Source organism: Anas acuta, chromosome 16 (assembly GCF_963932015.1).
Source record: "Anas acuta chromosome 16, bAnaAcu1.1, whole genome shotgun sequence".
In the NCBI taxonomy this organism is placed as follows: domain Eukaryota; kingdom Metazoa; phylum Chordata; class Aves; order Anseriformes; family Anatidae; genus Anas; species Anas acuta.
Genome location: NC_088994.1, coordinates 4,623,332 through 4,644,304, shown reverse-complemented (window position 1 = coordinate 4,644,304; position 20,973 = coordinate 4,623,332). Strand labels below are relative to the sequence as shown.

At 41.9% G+C, this 20,973-nt stretch overlaps 1 protein-coding gene across 12 annotated transcripts in view; it reads right to left on the bottom strand.

Annotated features, from left to right (window-relative positions):
• Positions 1 to 20,973, bottom strand: part of PTPRT (protein tyrosine phosphatase receptor type T) — a 564,167-nt gene that overhangs the window by 153,562 nt on the left and 389,632 nt on the right. For all 12 annotated transcript variants that reach the window (XM_068700265.1, XM_068700263.1, XM_068700264.1 and 9 more), the window contains one exon: positions 1,955 to 2,251. In XM_068700265.1, the coding sequence (XP_068556366.1) occupies positions 1,955 to 2,251 (297 nt within the window). The remainder of the gene's footprint in view (positions 1 to 1,954; positions 2,252 to 20,973) is intronic.

Here is a 20,973-nt window from a genome sequence, read left to right as displayed (position 1 = left end):
CATGCAGCACAATGCAGGAAGGCACTGAGACAACTGAGCAAACTGGCCAAAGAACACCAGCAGTGCTCACTGATCCATTTGGCAGTGCTACATCCCAGCTGCACTGCTTTTCCAGAAGTCCTGTGAGCCATTGAACTGGGAACATAACCTAGGACTGTCCCGGTGGTGTAAAGGAATGACGACATTACATACTGGTCTTTTACTCAGAGCTTGAATACAACCTTCTGGTCATTTAAATGCCATCTTCTCTTTTCTGTCATGAGTTAGACTCCTCAGGCCATTCCATCATCACTCTAAAATTACAGAAATGTCCACAATACCACAGAATATTAAGCAGCAAAGTAATGGGCAGCCTCCTCTCTCTTTAAGCCTTTCCCTGTTCTGGACCTCAACATCCTCATGGAGTAACACACGGACATGTCCGATAGAACCGTGCTTTATCCAGAAAATGTTCAACACCATCAGGCCTTTAACAAGTCTACACTCTGCTGCATCAACAAAATGCTCCTCCAGGGCTGGAAGAAAGGCACACACACAATGAAGCAGGATTTGCCCTTTCAACATGCTGCAAAGATCACTAACGATGTAGGCAGTACAGCCTCCTTCAGAAGTTAGTTTCAGTGAGCAACTCCAGCTCTTTCACCTACCTCACCGCATGCCTTCCTGACTCCCATTCCCGCTCATACCCTCCACCTGGGAGCAGCAGAGATGCACATAACACCTCGAGGCATTACACAGACTGGCAAGGCAGGATATGTACAATGCCCTCTTTTAGAGGCCTCAGGTGCTCTCCCCTAATTTGTAAGACTGTAGTGCTGGGTACTTATATTTTATTTACACGCTACATCTTGTCCATCTACCAGCCGCCCATCAGATACAGAGGATGAAGAGGGTTTGAGGACACAATCCTGTTCGTAATGCCAAAGGATAATTAGACACAGCAAGGAATTGCACGCGTTCTCCTTTGCCCCCATAACAGCAAAGCTCCATCTACCTCAGCAGCCAGATTGCACCTTGGCATAAAGACCTACTGGGCTGCACATCCTTATCAATGTGATAGATTGATTTCCTCAGTTAAGTACAATGTAAGATTTATGTTTCATTATGGCTACAAGGCCAGCTAAAAATCCACCTACTAAAGCAAAATTTTAATGCTGTGAAAGATAACTAAATACACTTCCAAGCCTGTCTGATAAAAACCCTGTTCATTTTTCTGAAAGATCTGCCATCCTTTTATGTCCCTTGTATGATATACTGGGCTGCTAGAGCCACTTTCAGCTGTCAGAAACTTAGGACAGCAACTCCTTATGGCTCTGGCAGAGGAAGAACATTCCTTTTTAACACATTAGACAAAATGGAGGCTTGCAGTCTAGGAGAGTCCTTGGTCAGAAATAGCTCAGATGGGATAATAACACTTTAAAGCTTTCCATCAGTACTTCTGGAAAACTGTTCTTTTGTATCTGGAATGGAAGAGTTAGCACCAAATGATCTTAGCATCCAAGGCATACATTGCATCCAGAAGATCAGCATTAAGAAAAGAGATACTCCAGAAAGGAAGACATCATAACTCTTTGGGGGACCGTGATGTAAAGGCACAAGGAAAAAAAAGCAACTAATGCCAGAATCACATTTGTCCATACGATAAAGGAACTTGCTCTGGGGGCCCTGGGTAGTTCAGGACACAACTTCTATAGAAAGCAAACCTACTGCTGTTCACTAACAGCTCCGACTGGCGCTTGTCATTTCCAGGCACTTCAGGGAGCCCTGCCCTTTCAAGAACACTGCTGTGAAATGGAAATTATTTACACCTACAAATTTTACTTGCGTAACACACATCCTGTCCACAGAAGCTGTTTATAAGTCTTGTGGGACAGGGGATTATGCTGTTCTTTATGACTTGAAAGTATCACTGTGTCCCCACAAAAACCAAGCAAGCAAAGCCGACATAACTTACCGTCCTCCTCAGTCTGCACAACCAACTCCTCACTCTCCATTTTGCCCTCTGGGTTAGAGAGGGCCAGCCTCAGCCTGATGGTCATGAAGGGCCGAAGACCTCGCAAAGTGTAGTGGGAAGAAGTCTGGATGAGTTCCTCTGCCTCGAATTTCTGCTGGTTAAAAACATACTGGTACTGGACTGTCAGATTGTAGCTGTGGCAGCGGGTCACGGCATAACCAAAGGGCTCCCACTGCAACGTCAGCTGCCGGGAACGGATGTCGACAACTTCCACATTCTGTGGTCCATGGACAGGATCTGTGGAGAAAAGAATAACAAAAATAAATAACTGAAGAAAAAAAATAATTCAACCTTAAAAGTCATCAGTCACCCATTCATATGCCTCTTTTTGGAGAGGAGGAGCAAGTGCACGAGGAGGTTAATGTCCAGTCCACACATGGATTCTGGCTCCTGAGCTTTCACTAGAAATCCTGTCAAAGGGCACTGACCAGGGGTCAGGCTTCTGATTCCCATGAAACATCACCGAATCCAACAGTGGCAGCACGATTTAAGTAGCGTGGATGTTGCATTTCCTTCACTTTTACAAAACTCCCCACCCGTAGCTTGGTGAATCCAGCCCTAAGTGATGCAAATACACAGGAGACGGCTGTCAGAGGAGAAGGAACAAACTTGTCATCTGGTACACGAGTACAAGAATTGCAGGGCGGGCTGTCGGCCTGCCCCAGCCCCACTGCCCCTCCAGTTTTCAGCTCCTGGCAGGCACCCCTAAACACTTCAGCATTGGGGCCTACGAGCAGGCCGTGCCCCTCCTTCCGTGAGCTTTCTGAGTCATCTCAGCCTCGTGCCAATAAAAGTTTTATTTCAGAGCATATCAATGCCTTGGCCTCAACAAAGTTTCATTGCTCTTTATTATTCTTTCTACAGTATCTGTCTGAGGTAAAGTTTGAATATTCATGTGTAAGAATCATTTTCACCTGCTGTTCCTTAATTTATTTTTAACAGCATAACTCAAACGCTCTGACTACAGACTCTGCCCTTTACATAAAATATAAATGCACGCATCGCTAGACATGCAGATATAAAGAATGAAGGATGAGTTAGTAAAATCAGTGTTTGAGATATGTCAGATGGTAATAATACTACACATGTCACAGTTTATCTGACATTTCTTCAGCTTGTACAGCTCGTTTGCTTTTTTGATCAATATATATCTAAGCAAGGTAATTAGAAAATACATAATTTCACAGTTTCTTGATTTATAGCACAATTTAGTGTTTCTCCCACTTCTCCAGTTCTGTTCCTCTCATAAGTTGAAATCATGAGAGAACATTTTAATGGAAACAAAACAAGTCATATGGACTCCTAAAAACCAGTTACACTTCTCTGGAAGATATTCAAAGTAGAGAAGAAGCCTTCTTGTAATTCTTGAAAGTAAAGCACACACCAGTCACACTGACTTTAACCTACTAATGCATGGGCAGAAAGCATACTGTAACAGCCAGTATATTCCATGTTACTTCTAAAATAAAAAAATTATAAAAAAAAACACACCCTAGTGATTAGCACAGTAACTGTCAATGGGAAACAGCTACTTCTGAATTGAACGTTATTCTGGGTATTTATTCAGATACACATACGTGCAGCCACTTTAGGGTTAGTATGGTTATTATAGAACCAGGGGTCTAAAGGTAGTGACTGGTTTAGTATTCCACATAAGTCATGTCATTCCCCAAGCATACAGAGAACACTTAAATGAGGATCTTTAGTGCTTTGTGTCAAATACATATATATATTAAAATTAGAAAGCTCGTATGCACATACATACCCACATTCTGCATAGGTGATAATCATCCCTTTACTCTAAAACCACAGAAAGAGCATTTCTGTAGATGGCTCATATACATAATTAAGGTGAACCAAAGAATGGCTCTATGACAGCTTTCAGCCTCTAAAACCGTACGAGTAAGCACAAGATGCTTTAAGATGTGTTGAAAGAAAACCAAAACCAGATGCAGATGCTCGTCCTTCAGAACTTTCCGACGTAATCAACCTCAGGCTCCACACCAGAGTGGGGCTGAGACGCAGCAGAAACATTTCGTGCCACAACAATGGTGCAGCTGAAGATTGCAATTAACCTCCATGTTAATGTTACAGCGTTTTTTAAATTACAGTTATTTTATTTAAGTCAGTCATGTTATAGAATGAATGGGTAATGAGAGGGTGTTCGGTTTATTGATGTCAGATGTGTCGACTCTAAGGAACGTAAGGACTCTAAGGGTAAGGAGTGACTGATTCAGCATCACTTCATCAAGCTCTATGTCCAAAACCTGCGCTATGGATGATTACCTGAATTTCTCAGTTATCTCACCTTGTTCACATTTGCCCTTCCTTTTCTTACATAAAACTTAGTTGCACAGGCTGGTTCATTTTGACCAGTTTCTAATTATAGCTCAAAATATTACTCTAAATGCGCTAAGATATACCCTGAGACTTTCATTACAGTAACCTGCCTATAAACAGCAGATGGGTTAGAGTTACAAAGCAAGAAGCTAAACTACAGATTTCACAGACAGCCCAGAGACCCCCCTACACAAACACAGAACATCCTGCACGTGTATGCTTAAAATGTGAGATTCATCAGTCCGGCGGGGTGGGAAGAGATTGGGATGATGTCACGAAAAGAGGAATGGGGTGCACATCTCAGAAATACCCATAGCCTCAGAAGTTTTCAAGAGCAGGTGTCAAGATTTGCCATTTAATGGCCTTACAGATTCTTGAACAAAGGGGAATGAATAAATAAGTCAAAACTATTTAAACGTTAGGTTCAGTGAGAAAGAAATGAGACTGAATTAAATAAACAAATTGAAGCAAGACCTACAGAGCTTTATGTTCACTCTGACTTCCTTCTCTCACTTTCAATCACCTTTTTCTGAAAACAAACTATATAACTTTGAAAATGTTTTCCTGTGGTCACACATTCCAACATAAGTCCTTGAAACTCATTTTCATAGATGTGATTTTGTATTGTTTTTAAAGGATGGTGGTTCTACTACATTCTCTATTAAAGTCCTTCTGTACTGTAAAAGTATATATTTTCTGTTTCAATCTTAATTTCAAATGTCTGTAGTACCTCCCCTGGGAATCTACTGTATAACATCAACTATTTTTCATATAATCACTTATTTTCCCCAAAACAAAGAAGAAAACTAAACATGTTTAAGAGTTGACAGCTCTGCAGAAAAGCCCTGTGGGTGCTGGTGACAGCAGGAATCATATGAGCCAGCAGCGTGCCCTGGCAGCTAAGGGAACAAACGACATTTTGGGGTGCATAAAACACAGCATAGTTAACAAAAGAGGTCATTTTCTCCGTATATTTAACATTAGTGCAGCCTCACATTGAATATTGCATGCAATTCTGGGCTCCACAAGGTAAAAATAGCATGTTCAAGTACTTCAACATGTCCAGAGGAGGCCAACAGCACTGGTGAAAGGGCTGGAAGGCACGTGCTGTAAGGCACAGAGCTGCACTAGGAGGGCTTCAGACAGGACATTAGCAAAAAGTTTCTGTGCAAAAAGTTTGTCCACTGTGAGGGTGGTCAAACACTGGAAAGGAACGGGCTTCCTAGATAAGTGGTGTCCCATGCTTTTCAGTGCTCAAGAGGCATTTGTACAATGCTCTCCATAATTTGCTTTGATTTTTAGTTAGCCCTGAAGTAGTCAGGTACAGTTGGACTCGATGACCTTTGCAGGTCCCTCTGAACTGAACTATTCCATTCCATATAATCCTCTACTACTGTAAGCATCTGAAGGCTGGATGAACTGCTCCATTTCTGTATTCTTGGAATTAGAGCTTCACAATAAAGCAAGGAGAAACCTAAAAATTATTACTTGGTTAGTTTAAGAGACACTGCTAATATAGATCTCAAACTTCAGCTGCAAAAAAAAACAACACCCTACCTTCAAAAAAAAACCCAAACTTCAGCTGCAAAAAAAACCCTACCAAAGCAAGACAAACAAACTGACCCAATTTGAACAGTTAGGGATCCTACATATTAAGACATCTGAGTAACCTGCATAGATTGAAGTTTCTAACTGTCCTGAGACCTTGGACAACCCATGGAAATGCTTAGCAGGCAGCAGCAATGGACCAGCTGTCACTGATGTATTAACACTAGTCTTGAATCCATGCAAAGAAATCATACATGTACTCTCTGGGATTTCACTGTGCAAACATTGTATTTTCATTTCAGCCTGGTTGAACTAATAATTACATCAAAACCAAGGACTGAACAGCATTTGTTAATACCACATCTCTCAGCAATGCTTCAATATCTATCATTGCTTTGGTGGGCTGCAGCACTTTGCAGGCCAGGAACCCTTCTGAACTGGTGGTGATGGGCACGTGGCCAGGATGGACACGAACTCTCCCAACAGGTCCTTCAGGTGTGCTCCAAGTCCTCAGTCCATGCAAGCAGAGGGTTTTGACCCAACAGCAACCTGCAATGTTCAGGGTCTGCACCTCCTACTATCAGCATTTCACAGAAAGTTGACTTTTATGACCGGTTTTATAATTTTCTTATTGAGTTTTACAGATCTCATTTTGTTCGCTGTAGTTGCCTTGCTCAAGGTGAGGTGTGGAAAAGGCAAAGGTTGATTTAGGTTATTAATAACAATTGTCTCTGCTTCATACCCCGCCATGCAGGGCAGAACAGCAAGGAAAGGAAGGAACAGCAAAGCACCAGGGTTTGAACGTGGAGCTAAGGCTGAGCAGTGAAGTTAAACAGAGACAATCAGCTGCTGCCCCTCAGGTTAACTACCTGCTGCAGGAGCCTAATTGCAAGAAATTGTTCCTGTCAGTACAGACACGACATTGAGTGGAAGATGTCCGTACTGCTCTGAGGCCCCATCGCCCATGTCTGCTGACCCTACAGAGAGCACGAGGCAGAGTTCATTAGCAGTGCAGGTGTCCACTGATTGAATTCTGTTTCCCCACAGTGGGTTACAGAGACTGAGAATGCACAAAGGGAAGAAAGACAAGCACGACAGGCGTCGCAGCTTTCCCAGAGTCCTAACTGATGTTTTCTGAGAAAGCAGAGAAGGAAAATGCGTGCAAGTCCAATTCCTGCCTTCCACGCAACACACCCACACCTGAGCTCATCGTCAGTCACCCCAAGGAGTTGTGGCAGTGCCTACTTTCCATGCAACAGCATCACAATTCTGATCATCAGTGCATCAGTAAACAGGATGCTTCCCTTTGTAGATTCCTACCTGTTTTACAAAGACATTGTTCTCGTTCTGCAGATAGAAAACCAAACAGTAATATGTCTGACAATGATTCCATTCCAGGCACTCTCTATCTCACCTTTATCTCCTATTTCTCATCTTCCTCTTTAAAATTCCATAGGATGAAGCAAGCCTTAGGAAACATACCTACCAGCAAAATAACATAGCGAGATAAAACAAAGCAAAAGCATTCAGCTGCTATGCCTTAAATATCCAATTCAATTGTGTGATGGCTCAGGATAAAACAGCCAACTCCACCGTGAGTGCTGTTCATCTCTTCAAAGACACGCTGACAGATGAGTTCTCTATAAATGCCCTCCTTATCAATGTCCTACACGGGGACATTTCAGAACATCGGACAACTCTGTGCATTCCTGAAGTGCAGCATGTCTTTTTGTGACAGAGATCCTGTGCTGAGCGTCACAACTCATTCAGATGCTGCTCATCATATTTCAACGCCTTCCTAGCCTGAATGCGGTCTAAATGCCTTTTCAGACACGACAGATAAAAACACTGATTAAGCAGAGTTCCCTAGTCTGCCAATACCACAAAAATGCTTTAGCTTTGCCCTTTTTTGCATAAAGAAAATTTCCCTAAAATTTGAAACTTTTTTTTTAAAACCGGTTTGGGTGTCATTGCTCAAAAGACAGTGCAGACAAAGCTGAAGGTGATTATAGAGAAATGCACGTTCTTGCGTATTCTGAGAGAAGAATCCTAGAATCACAGACTTCCAACATCTTCAAGACTCCCAACAGAGAAAAGAAGAAAAAGCAAATGTGACTAAAACAACAACACGGCCACAGAACAACCTGCTTGTTGAGATATCTCCAATCACCTAAACCCCAAGCCACACACAAAGAAATAGGCGTCATTACACTGATGAACTAAAATAGGCCATTTGATAGAATTCTCTGAGACACATAGAAGGAGCACAGTCACACAGCTGAAGCTGTTGTAAAAGAAATAAATAAGTTAGATAATGGAGTACATGCTTAGATAAGCTAGGGACTGAGCTCTCGCAACAGTTAACATGAGCATTTCACTTCAGTTCACAGGACATTTTCTACATTTTTTTATTGATCTGCTTTTGTTTCAGTTGCAAATTTTACTTTGAATTCTGCATCAAAAGAAACCCAACATTTCCTTTTTTTTTTTTTGAAAAGGAAACTTATTTCATGGGTTACAAAACCCATAAACATCTTTTAATCTCAATAGATAGAGATTGTTCAACAAAACAAGACCAAAATAACAAAAAAAAATGACCCTTAAACTGAACCTAGATCCATCTTTTTGAGAAGTCTGAGACCTTCCAACCTGTTCCCAAAGACACCTCCCATACTTGCAGACCCAGGTCCAAAGCACCAGCGGGCGACTCAGAGCCTACCCCAGCACCACCAGTGCTTGCTCTAACCCGCACCCACAGCTAAGCCTTCATAACTCCACTTGTACACAACTTCAAGATAATTAAGCACTACCTTTTGTAAAAAAGAAAAAAAAAAAAAAAAAAAAAAAAACAACAAAAAAAAGAGGTTTATTAGCATCTGTTTAAATGGAATTTTTCATTAGAGTTTGAAATGGTGAAGAGAAAGCTTTCTTCTTCTTGTACCTAAAACTATTGTTGCCTAACAAACTTAAAAATAATCATTTAAAGCAACAATAAAGGGTAATTACTGATTTTATTAAAAACATCTATCATGGATACACTTAGTGGTGGTATTCCATGGCTGGGAACAAAACGTACATTACTGAGCATTCTGATGATTAAATACAAAAGCATAATTAAATATGCTAATGAAAGTGAAATTACAAAGCAGGTAAACCACTTTTTTGGCAAGCACAATAAAATGCTTTTTTCCCCACAAATCTGTTTATTTTATTATGTATAAATAAAATATTTATTTTAGCTATTTTATTAACACACATGTGCATTTATTTTTATTACCTCTTTCTGTGTGCATTTCTGCTGTTAGCTTCAAATGGAGTAAGTGGAAAAGATTGCAATAATATATAAAAGCTAGTTTCTGACAAAAAAAATAAATTATCTCCATAAAAATAAATAAGGTAATCAAAATAGTGGGTAAGCAAATATTTGAGAGGTTTCCTCTACACAGTCCGCTGAATTATTCTGTAGAGAGGAGGGAGAGGCATTGCTCCTGCAGATAGGCTTCCTCACATTTGTAACTGCAGCTTCCTTTTATGCCCGTGCAATCTGCAAGAGAAATTCTCTCCATCCTTTTGGAAGCCTTTCAAAGACAAACAAAAGCCATGGAAAATATTTTTCCATTTCCACTTGTCAGTCTAGTAGAAGGAGCTATCAGCTTGTGAAGCATGGGGTCTGTGTGGGCTGTGAAATACCTTAATTGCTCTGAGCCACTTGGGGCTTGTCCAGTTTTCTCGAGATTCAAGAGAAGCAGCAACTCCCTTTTTCACCAGCAATGGGCAGGCAGATTTGAGGAATCTCTATATGATAAGGACTAGCTGACTTCCCTGTACTTGATGATATCTAAAGGGATTTTCTCTCTACAGCATACCATATTGACAGAAAAAAAAAACACAATATTTTTGTCAATTGCTAAGAATGCCAAGATTGGGTAATTACTTAGGCAAGTAGATCATGTCACAACTGTAAAAATAAGGCTAGATGAAGAAGTCCTCAGGAGTGGGTGGTTGGATATTCAGCTAGTGTAAGAGATGTCAGAGATGGTATCCAGAGATGTCAACCAGTTTCTTCCCCCAGTTGCTCCTTTAACTAGGACCAGGAGACTTCTAAATTCCTGCAGCTGCGTACTGGTTGCAAAGTATTTCAGAAACCTATTTTCATAGAGGGTCTAAATGCAATTTATGGCCAGCTGTTTAATTCTAATTTCATGCTCATGTCTTCCTTACACTAGAGTGTTGAAGTCAGCAATGCAATGCCATTAATGCCATGGATGGTTAACTCTTATGTGAATGTACATATTTGAACAAATGTTCATTTCAAAATGCTATAGATACACGTTGGGATGGTGGAAGAAAGATAAAAGTTTGCTCTGAACAAAATCAATGCACCGTATTTAGCCCAATAATTGCCCATTTCCTAGGATACTGTTGCACTTTTAACTTACACAAAAAATAAAGCAGAATAACTTCCTCCTTAAGCTTATCTGGCCCTAGAATAGAAATTCAAAGATGTCCATGTCCCCAAGCAGGAAGCCATTCCCATTTTTTCTGGATTTTCGGCTTCAGTTAATGAGCCAGACTTGTTACAGTGCATCAGCAAAAATCCAGCTGTGCTTCAACACCTGCTCACAAGAGGGGCAGAAGAAAAACCTCTTCCAGCATCTTTCTGTAGGTGCCAATTATCCAGCACTGAGTTACAAACGGCAAATGTCCCCTCACTTGCTTTACAATTGGCTCCAAGCACTTAACTCAGCTTTGTCAACTCATTGGGATGTCATTAGGCAGTAGCATCAATATGCAACTTCTCCAGGTAATTGCCAGAATCACAGCAGCCAGACACATTTTAGAACAGGGTTGATCAGATTTTTGCCTGTGGGACTTTTTCCACCAATAGTTCATCTGCTTTCAGCACAACCACAGCTCTCAAACGGCACAGAGAACCAGGATCACTGCTCTTTCTGCCTTTTTTCATCTTTACAGCCAAGAAGCAAGCAAATCTCTCGTGAAAGGAGGAGTCCTGGGAAGAAGCGAGAGAAAAGCTCCAGGAGAGCAGAGTGCAAGGGGCAGGACCAGCACTACTTTACCACCGTTTATATCTCATCGGTGTACCACTAAAAAAAACTCACAGAATTTCAGTGCAGACATTATGCACGAGGAAATACAGATAAACTAGCTCTTTAGGAACACTGTCAAGCCTATTAAGAGAGAGCTTCTAATGCAGGTAGGGCTCTTAGTGTAATCGGAACATGCAGGCCTTTGTGTCAGGATTACAGCAGCCTTGTTAATATCCCCAACACTCTCTTTTTAAAGTTTCATTGTAATCCAAGTCTTTCTTTTTGCCCAAAATATCTTTTTTTTTTTGATGAAACGGGATTAATAACCCAGAAGTGACTCAGTTCTAAACAATTCCAACTTGTTCCCAATACCTGTAACCCCCCTGCTGCTGCAGGGCACCACTGCACTGCTAGAGGTTCCTGCTGTCAGCCATGCCCAGAGCTCATCCACTCCTTCGTGCTCCATGCTGCAAGAGGTGTGAGTCTGCAGCAGTCAAGGTGCTGCTCTGCTCCTTCAGGAAGGCTACCGAGTGGGTGAGCTCTCCTCCAGGCTCACAGCAGAGCTGACTTTATCTGGGAGGATGCCCTAGGGAAACTTCAGACTGCCTTATTGTTAAAAGCAAAAGCACAAAAAGAAAAAAAAAAAAAAAAAAAAAAAAAAAAGAGTATTGATGTCCAACAAATATAAAATTCAAATATAAAATTACTGCTTTTTTTTTTTTTTCTGCTCGATACTATTTTATAACAGAAAGCTGTTAACTTCCCTTTCTTAATCCTTATTTGCTGTGCAGGCTGGGACACATCCTTTAAAACTCTTCTGAGCTCATCCACATAGCAAAGCAAGCGATTAGCAGCTGGCTGTAGTTTTACAAGGGTATTAGCAGAGTTTATTTCATTGTCATGGAGGGCACTTACAGGGGACAGCATCGCATGAACTTGTGCACACCTACACGTGTGCACACATCGTCCCTCCACACGGCCAATTCCATGCTGGGAGCATTTACCCATGCTGTTTATGGCTGGCTCAGAGAATGAAACCAGGCTGCCACAAGGAAACTTTCTGCAGTCTTTAGAAGGGAAAAGGTGAAGGATGTAATGAAGATTTGAGAGCCCTGCAGAGGATGTTGGTGTTCAGTTTTTAAGCTTCTCTACAAAGTCCTATACTAGTGCATTTCTCTTGGAACTAGAAATCTGAGCCTCGGATTTAATGAAGGAAGGTCAACCCTAATGGACCTAGAGGTACAGAGGCATAAAATGGACTGTCTGTATGACAGACACTGGCCATGTCCTCATCTACAGCCCAATGGAAATGCAGGGGCAGATTTACGGCTCTGCTTACTTTCTTCATCTCATTGGCAGTAGCAGGCAATCGGTCCTCCAGCAGCAGAAAATGAGCTTCACCATGACCAAAGAGCTGTGCTGCTACATCCAGCCACTCAGATACACAGCACTGTAAGACAGGGGGAGACTGGTGGCTTGCACGTGGATCCCACGAGGCCAGAGTACAAGGACCTGCATCTGGTTCTGGGGGCACACTGCCCTCTCTTTGGGTTCCGAAACGTAGGTGGTGAAACGTTTGGGGCACCATTGAAGGTTACAATGCTAATGAGCAAGTTAGTTAGTCATGCCCTAAAAATGAGGGCAAGGCTCATTTGTCCACATCAAGATCTTTATACTTTAAAGTGTTTTCTTTTATTCTTTTTTTTTTTTTTTCTCTTCTGGGTGAATGAAGCTCTTGCACTTGCCATTTCTTACTGCATACAAAAGAAAGAACCGAAGTGGAAAAAAAAGCAGCGTGTTTTGTTTTCGGCAACTATGGCTTGATTCTTTGCTGCCATGGCTTTAACAACAAGGCTTGAAGGAAGTAGATGAGCATTCATGTGTTAAAAAAAGCCTATGTTTTTAACAGAATTAGGCAGCTGAGCTCATTTCCACCCCATTAGGATCAGTCTATGAGACAGTGCTGCCAAATGAAAGCGCAAGAGATTAGTTTTCCCCTCACTAGCTTAAGCAATGCTCTGGGCGCCAAATACAGATCACAACACTTTTCAGGGATATTGCAAAGCTCGTGCAGGGAACTGATCCAGATCCTGCCTTTCAATTTCTCAGCAAAGCCATTTCCACACAAATACACCACTGTGCCCTGAAAGAGTTTATTTTGAAATGGAAAGAGGAGAAAGGATGTAGATTCTTATTGGAAATCCATTTGCTGAAAGTGTGTTAAGGAAGCTAAGTTTCTAAGAAAAGATCTGTTAATATGTCACTGAAACATTCCAATAACCACTGCCACAGCTTGGCATCACAGGTCTGCTAGCTGTAGCAGCATTTATGGTGAGACACCCTTTTTGTTCATTTCATGTAGCCTTGAATTAATATACAGAACAGAATGTGTTCCTAATTTCTTTTTTCCTCTAATACTCCTACCTAAAACAAGTGCAGAAAAAAATCACTTTGATGGTTGGTTGTCCTCCAGCTGTTAATGATTTCCTTCTCTTCAGAGCAGAGGGTAATAAAGAAGGGCAGAGAAAAAAAATAGTTACTGCTTTACTATTAAAATAACAATATTCCTACCAGATAGGCATTAGCATTTGCTCCCTAGATGGTTATAATTCATCTCAAGCAGCAGAATATTAGAAATGTCAGGGATCTCCAACTGGCATCCACTCAGCTCCACTCTCTCAAGACTTACAGATGCAACCACTTTCTCTTCCCCATTAATCTTCAGAAAACCTCCTGTGAAGCTCAATCTCCAGGAGCATTACAGCTACAAAGTGAAGCAATCAGTTGTTGGGACCAGCTGGTATTAGGGTTGCATGCGCAATGTGAACGTTTATTATTCGTGCATATGTACCGTGCCTGGGGTGGGCCTGAGATTTTTAAGCACCTAAGTTATCGGGACACACACAAAGAGCTCATCTAAACCCTTCAGTACGAGGGTATCAGCCTGATCCCCACCAGTGACTGGGTCTTAGTCTCAGACCTCCTTCATGCATTCCTCTTCCATCCTCAGCAGAGGTCCCAGCTCGCACTCCCCATGCCCAGCTGCCCTACGCAAACATCTACTTTCCTACCCTCTTCTCCCAATTCTTCTTTAAAGCCACCTCCCAATTTCCCCTCTGCCAACTCTCCAGTGTAGAGTTCAGCTCCAGCAGATTTCTCCTGCAGACCGAACAAGCACAGCAGGGGACATCTTTTCCTCTAGAGGCCTAAGGATCCTTTCACTTCCAATCCTGGGCTTGACCCTGGACAAGCCAAGAGCAACTCAGAGAAACTGAAGTCTTCTGAAAATTTAGCTATTACCATCTGGGAACCTTCTCCTGCATATAAATGGGCTATATATATATTTATATATTTATTTATTTATTTTGCCATTTCATCTAATTTAATTACACAGATTGATTGTGCTAGGCTTTCAAGTTGATAGGAGAAAAAAAAAATAATAAAAAGAGCCAACCAAGCAAACCACACCACAAAATGCAGTGAAAGGTCAGCCTTAGAGATGGATCAACTGCTTCCTCTGGAAGATGTAAGCTCAGGCTTAAAAACTGAATAATGGCTATGGAAATGGTTAAAGATTTCCAAAGCATTCACCACGCTGCAGGTTTTGTACTTCTAACATCTCAGCCCCCATAACACAATCTGACAGGCCCTAACGAGACGGTCCTTACAACGGACCACAAGAAGCTTCAGGCCACAGACACTGCTGCCTGCTGCACCCCCAGCCCGTCCTGGCGTTTCCTCTTTGCATCACGTCTAGATTAATCTGTATTCTCAGGCAAACTCTCCTTGTGCACATAATAACATAGTTAAGGTTGTATACGCAAGGGTAACGTTCAGCTGGTTTTCATATTGAGGCTAAGATCCTGGGGCACGGATTCCCTTTCTCTACGTGCCTATCACAGCACCTCACACAGAACAGGAGGCTTTCACAATATTTGCCGAAGAACACATATGAAATTGTTAAAAAAAAAATCAAGACTATTAGATGGAAAATAATGTAAGGCTCAAGATCAGTGGAAAACACTGCAGAGAAACAGACTACAAAGGACCAAAATTCCTCTGCACATCACAGTGGAGACATGAAAACGCTCGGCACAAAAGGCTTGCCTAACGACTGCCTACATTCATTACCACTACATCTAATGGAAACACTAACCCTTGCCTTCATTATACTTCCCAAAAGAACACAAAAATAAAAAGACAATGGCCAGCCCTCAGCACCAAATTAAAATTTAGGAGGTCAATCACAGCAGGTAAAAAGCTGTTCTTGTTTTCTGATGCTCAGTGTATCTGCCTTATTCATTGTCTGTGTTCTCTAATGCAGACACCGCTAGCAGTATTAAATAGTACAAGACCACCTAATGGAAACCTAACAGCTCGGGGAAGTGTTAGGTACCAGTATACTCATCAAAATAAAATTCTCCTGTGAGAGCAGTTTATTGATTTGTGTATTTTACTTTCTCTGGGATTATTGTTCAATTACTTTTATCCTCAGAGATGAAAGCAGCTGAATGTAACATCAAAAGCGGATAGAAAAAGTCGCATGTTTCAATTTTTCTTTCAAATCTGCATAATATCCATTACAGATCCGATTTTCAAGAGAGCCCTCTGAGAGCAACAGTGGAGGGTAACTGCATCAGACATATAACCCATCTACATTCTCTCTTAATTATTCTGGCAGAAGCTCCTATCTTTTCCATAAAGCAAATGACAGCCTGCAGAAGCCACCTGACCACAGCTCCCTTCACCAGGTGAGCCTCTTGCTAATTGTTGATATGATTAGTAGTTTATCACCACTTATAAATACAAACACAGCATAAAATTTCCACTACTAACTTGTAGTACCATTAAAGAGCTTTAAGCATGGTGGTGGTCAAGAGACCATGAAAATGCCATTTTGCTGGTCTGCATTCATTCTTCACTAAAAGCTTTTCATGCTCTGTTTGCATGAAAAAAAATTAGATTTTTATAATTGCCAACCCTCTGTTCTCACCATGGGACACAGTCCCTTGTCATTTTTGTTTTGCTACACACATCAGGACCAGCGCAGCAAATGGAATCGGGATCTCGCTGTCTCGTTTGAGAGGCACACGTAGGAGGAACTGAACAGTGCTCCTCTCCATCCGCATGAAGCGAGCGTTGCTCCGCGGCCATCAGGTGAAACTGGCTTAAGGTCTTCAAATATGAAAAGCCGCATGCTCTGAAGTTAAAACTCCACAAGGATGACTTTATAATGAACCAGCGGAACAGTTGCTGTGTTTTATGCGGCAGGGACATTAGCACCATAGTTCAACTTGCAAATGGTACCCTTGGTGATCACAACCCTCAACTGTAAAACTCATCAGACGGATGACCTTACTAGCAACCACATAGCCCTGACTGCATGAACATACATTTTGTTAAAGGCAGGAGTGCAATAAAATTGTGAATGTAAAAAATACACTTCCCAACTTACACTTTTGAGGAGTAATTGTTTCCTTAGCTGTAAGAGGTACAGAGGTACTATCCATTTCAGATACCCATAGTTCAGCACTGTGACTTGGCTCCTAACGGCTCTTAAAGCAGACTGTGTGCTTGCCTACACAGGTAAGAGAAGAGCGCTCCCTGAATTCACAGAAGAAGCACATTTAGCGATAGACTGGACCAGAAAGGCAATGTGAGACCAGGTAGAAATGGAACACAGGAGGTCCCAAACACTGCAGATGGATTTTTATTGCAGTTGAGCTACTCATCTGCTGAGGTGTTTTGTCTTTTTACAACAGGCTGCTGTACAATGAGGTCCCTGCAAAGCTATTTCAGAAAAAGTTGGAATGTAAAGCACATTGCTTTTCTTTTAGTGATGCAATTACAAGGGGAAGGAAGTCATGAATATTACTGAACTTTAAAATATTGTTTCTAGGGGCAATAGATTTTACCCAAAGAGATATTAGTGCTCCACCTCTACATTAAAGAAAAATCACTTGAGAACTTGCAGCAACACATTTAAAGTCCATTAGTATGCGTTTTCAAATGTCATGCCTTGAATGCGACAGTCAAATTCCTGAATCAATCAGCCGAAGGGAATTATTTTACTCAGAAGTTATGTGAATAGAAAGTAGCAGAAAACAGTAAAGCGTGGAATAACTTTACATTGGAACTGAAACACTTAAAATAGTTTTTTTGGTGAAATAAGAAGCAACAGACTATGTGCACCTGCCCCATGGGATGATGAATTGCAGAGCATTTTAGTTTAGGTTGTTTGGCCTTTTTTTTCCTGTAGTAGACCAAGGGCTGGGTTTTGCTCTGCCCTGCAAGTATTGCCCAGGATGCTGCTCGGTGCCTGAACGCTAGCTCGCTAGTTGGGTACACACCAAACACAAGGACAAACACAGCATTTGCCAGCTGCAGTTTGTCTACAGGCACAGTCTGCATCTGTATTTTTGATGTCATGCTCATTCTCAGCTAAGTTTTCAAATACATGCATGAATCAATATGCAAAATAGGCAACCCATAGCTTCGACAGTCAGAAATTCTGCTCTGGAGTATCCTTGTACGCCGGCTGACTCACACACATGGCATGGCAGATCCTGACTTCAGTGCTGAAATAACATTAGAGGCTATGAGTCCCTTCCGTCCTGGCTCACATCCCATTATCCCAGCACTGCATATTTAACATATTCGTAAGACAACTCACATTCATCTGAATACTTTGCATGCTTTGATGGCTTTCAAATACAAAAAGGAATGAACTCAGCAGGAAATCTCCAAAAATTTACCATGAATCTTACTGCCCTTCATTTCCAGGGTGGCATTTGCGTTAATATCTTCTGTTTGTTTTTACCTGCCAGCAACTCCACTCAAATCAAAGAGATATTTTTTTTTCCCTGCTGCCAGACAGTAGTGGTGGTACCTTCAATGTGAAGGACAGACGGTATATAAGATCAATCAGTATCAACAGTTGCAGATTTTATTTCTTTCACGCAACCTCTGAGCTGGTCTGATAAGCATTTAATCCAGAGCAACCACTGCTGGTGCAGCATCTTGTCTAAAAGCAGACAACTAAATAATCTTGTGACCTGGATCTGCATAAGAGTGACGATAGCTGATGGGGAAAAAGTCACCTACCATTATTTTCATATTTCCTTTTATAATGATGGGCCAGTAGTAACCAATAGAGCATTAAAAAATACTCTCTGTATTAGCAAATGGCAAGGGAAATAACCTTCTGATTAAAATGTAGCTAAGAAAAATCTATCAGGTTTTAAAGCAGACCTCAGTAATTGTACAGAGAAAAAAAGATTCTGCATCATAATGAGTAGCAAAATAAGGCAATGAGACTTGTTAGTCTAAGAGACCCTTTCCAGTTAGATGAATCACACTGAAAATATTAAAAAAAAATAAATGAGAAAACACCTTGAAGGAAGGCACAATTTGTAGCAGATCCATTCATTCAAAGCTCGGGCCTTTTGCACAAACTACTTTCTAATTATTCCATATTAGAACACCACTCTTTGTGTTTGCAGAGATTTGTGATAACGCTGGGTGAAATTCTCTGCAAAACCCAAAAATGAAACACAGAGGTTCCCAAGCACCATATACAGCAACAAGGAAATATCTGACCTAAGACAGCCATTTAAATGGGAACTGAGGTTTACGTGTTTTGCTGGAAAGACAACCATTGCCATTAGAATCCTAGAATCACTGAGGTTGGAAAAGATCTCCAACATCATCTGGTCCAACCATCCCCCTACCACCAATGTCACCACTAAGCCATGTCCCCAGGCACCACGTCCAGCCTTCCCTTGAACACCCCCAGGGACGGTGACTCCACCACCTCCCTGGGCAACCCGTCCCAGTGCCTGACTGCTCTTTCTGAGCAGAAATGTCTCCTCATTTCCAACCTGAACCTCCCCTGGCACAACTTGAGGCCATTCTCTAGTCCTATCACTGGTTACCTGTGGGAAGAGGCTGACCCCCAGCTCCCCACAGCTTCCTTTCAGGCAGTTGCAGAGAGCAACGAGGTCTCCCCTGAGCCTCTTCTTCTCCTGACTGAACAACCCCAGTTCCCTCAGCTGCTCCTCACAGGACTTGTGTCCCAGGCCCCTCACCAGCCTCGTAGCCCTTCTCTGGACACACTCCAGGGCCTCGATATTCTTGTAGTGAGGGGCCCAAAACTGAACACAGCACTCGAGGTGGGGCCTCACCAGAGCAGAGTACAGGGGCCGATCACCTCCCTGCTCCTGCGGGCTGCACTATTCCTGACACAAGCCAGGGTGCTGCTGGCCTTCTTGGCCACTTGGGCACACTGCTGGCTCATGTTGAGGCGAGCATCAGGCAGCACCCCCAGATCCTTTTCTTCTGCACAACCTTCCAGCCATTCTGCCCCGAGCCTGTAGCTCTGCATGGGGTTGTTGTGGCCCAAGTGCAGGACCTGGTACTTAGCCATGTTGAACCTCATCCCGTGGCCTCAGCCCATCAACCCAACCTGTCCAGGTCCCTCTGCATCACCTTCCTGCCCTCTGGTGGATCGATACTTCCCCCCAGCTTGGTGTTGTCTGCAATTATTTTGGCACAGAAGAGGCTCAGGCTGAGTTTCTTTAAATAACTGTGCCAGGCATCGACCTGCTGGAAAAAAACAAAAGTGCTGCTTTCTCACACAGTAACTATGATGGGATTATCAATGTAAGAAAGTGTATATTAAGAAGGATTATAGTTACAATTGAACTTGAGCTCAAAACTGACATCGTGTATACAAATAAATGAAGAAAATCACTGTACTGCCTTTTCACTTTTTCTGAACACTTTTCCGTGTGCTTCTTCATTCTCATGCTGTACTTTGTACCAAAGTCTACAGTGCCTGGGTACAGTAAAGGTGATTCCAGCTAGATGTATATAATAGGAAACCAGATGGCCGTATAAGGGTTAATGAACAAGATTTTAAAAATCCTAAGAACAGTTTCTAAGTTAGAGATTACCCATACAGTATTAATCTCTTTATATACTTCCATAGCAACTGCCACAAAAGTACACCAAAAAAAGTTCAGCGTTATTATACAGGAAGCTGTATAAGGAGATTTCTGTACCAACTCATAGCAGTTCAAATTTGTAACTTCAATTTTTGTCAAAAGTATTACTGCAACGAGACTTGCACTTGATTGGAATAAATTCATCAGAGTCTGTTTGAATAACACATCCACTTGCAGCCAGTCTCAGTACAGAGGCAATGCATCCAGCGACAGCTCCCAGGGTGTCAGTCTCAGAAAAGGAAGCAAAGCAATAACCTTTTCACTGTGCAGGGTCTACCATCTAGCCAAGTTCTTTAAAGGCATCAAAGTTAGGGGCTTCAGGCCCTTTACACCTCAGCTTTATAAAACTAGGAACTTCTTAATGTCAAAAGATAAAACTCCAGCCCTACAAACAGAAAACGTCATTGCGCCAGATGAGATGCAAGGAATATTGCTGTTACATATAAAATCCTCTTTCTCATGCCCTGCATAAAACATGTCAATTAATACTATTGCTTCATTTATAGCCAAAGCAAAGCAGTATGAAACAGCAGCACTGACACTGCAACAGGCACTGGCAATCTTCTGGGGAAACCACAGAGCAAGGAAGAACCTCCTCTCATAACGCATCACACTATCGATGCAGAGCTCCTCAAAGCACAGGCTCATCTCATAGCAAATTACTGAATCTGTTTCTTCCTCTAAGAATAAGATTTTGATCTCTAGATAAAATTTCTTTTGTCTGTCTAGGACAAAGCAACACACTTGTCATCTATTAACCATGCTTACCTGCTTGCTTGTAAGTATGTATCCAACCTAGCTTTAAAATTGATGGTTTGAGCATCATTAGCAGTGTAGCTACTGAAACTCCATATATGCTGCAAAGCCTACTGCACAAACTCAGTAAATACTGGACTATGAACTCCTGCTGAATCCCATCCTCTTCTGGGCCACGCTTCCAACAGGTAGTTTAACACTAGCTTGAGGACATCTCCAAAACCAGCAGGCAATTGCACTAAAGAGCAAAAAAAGTATAGGG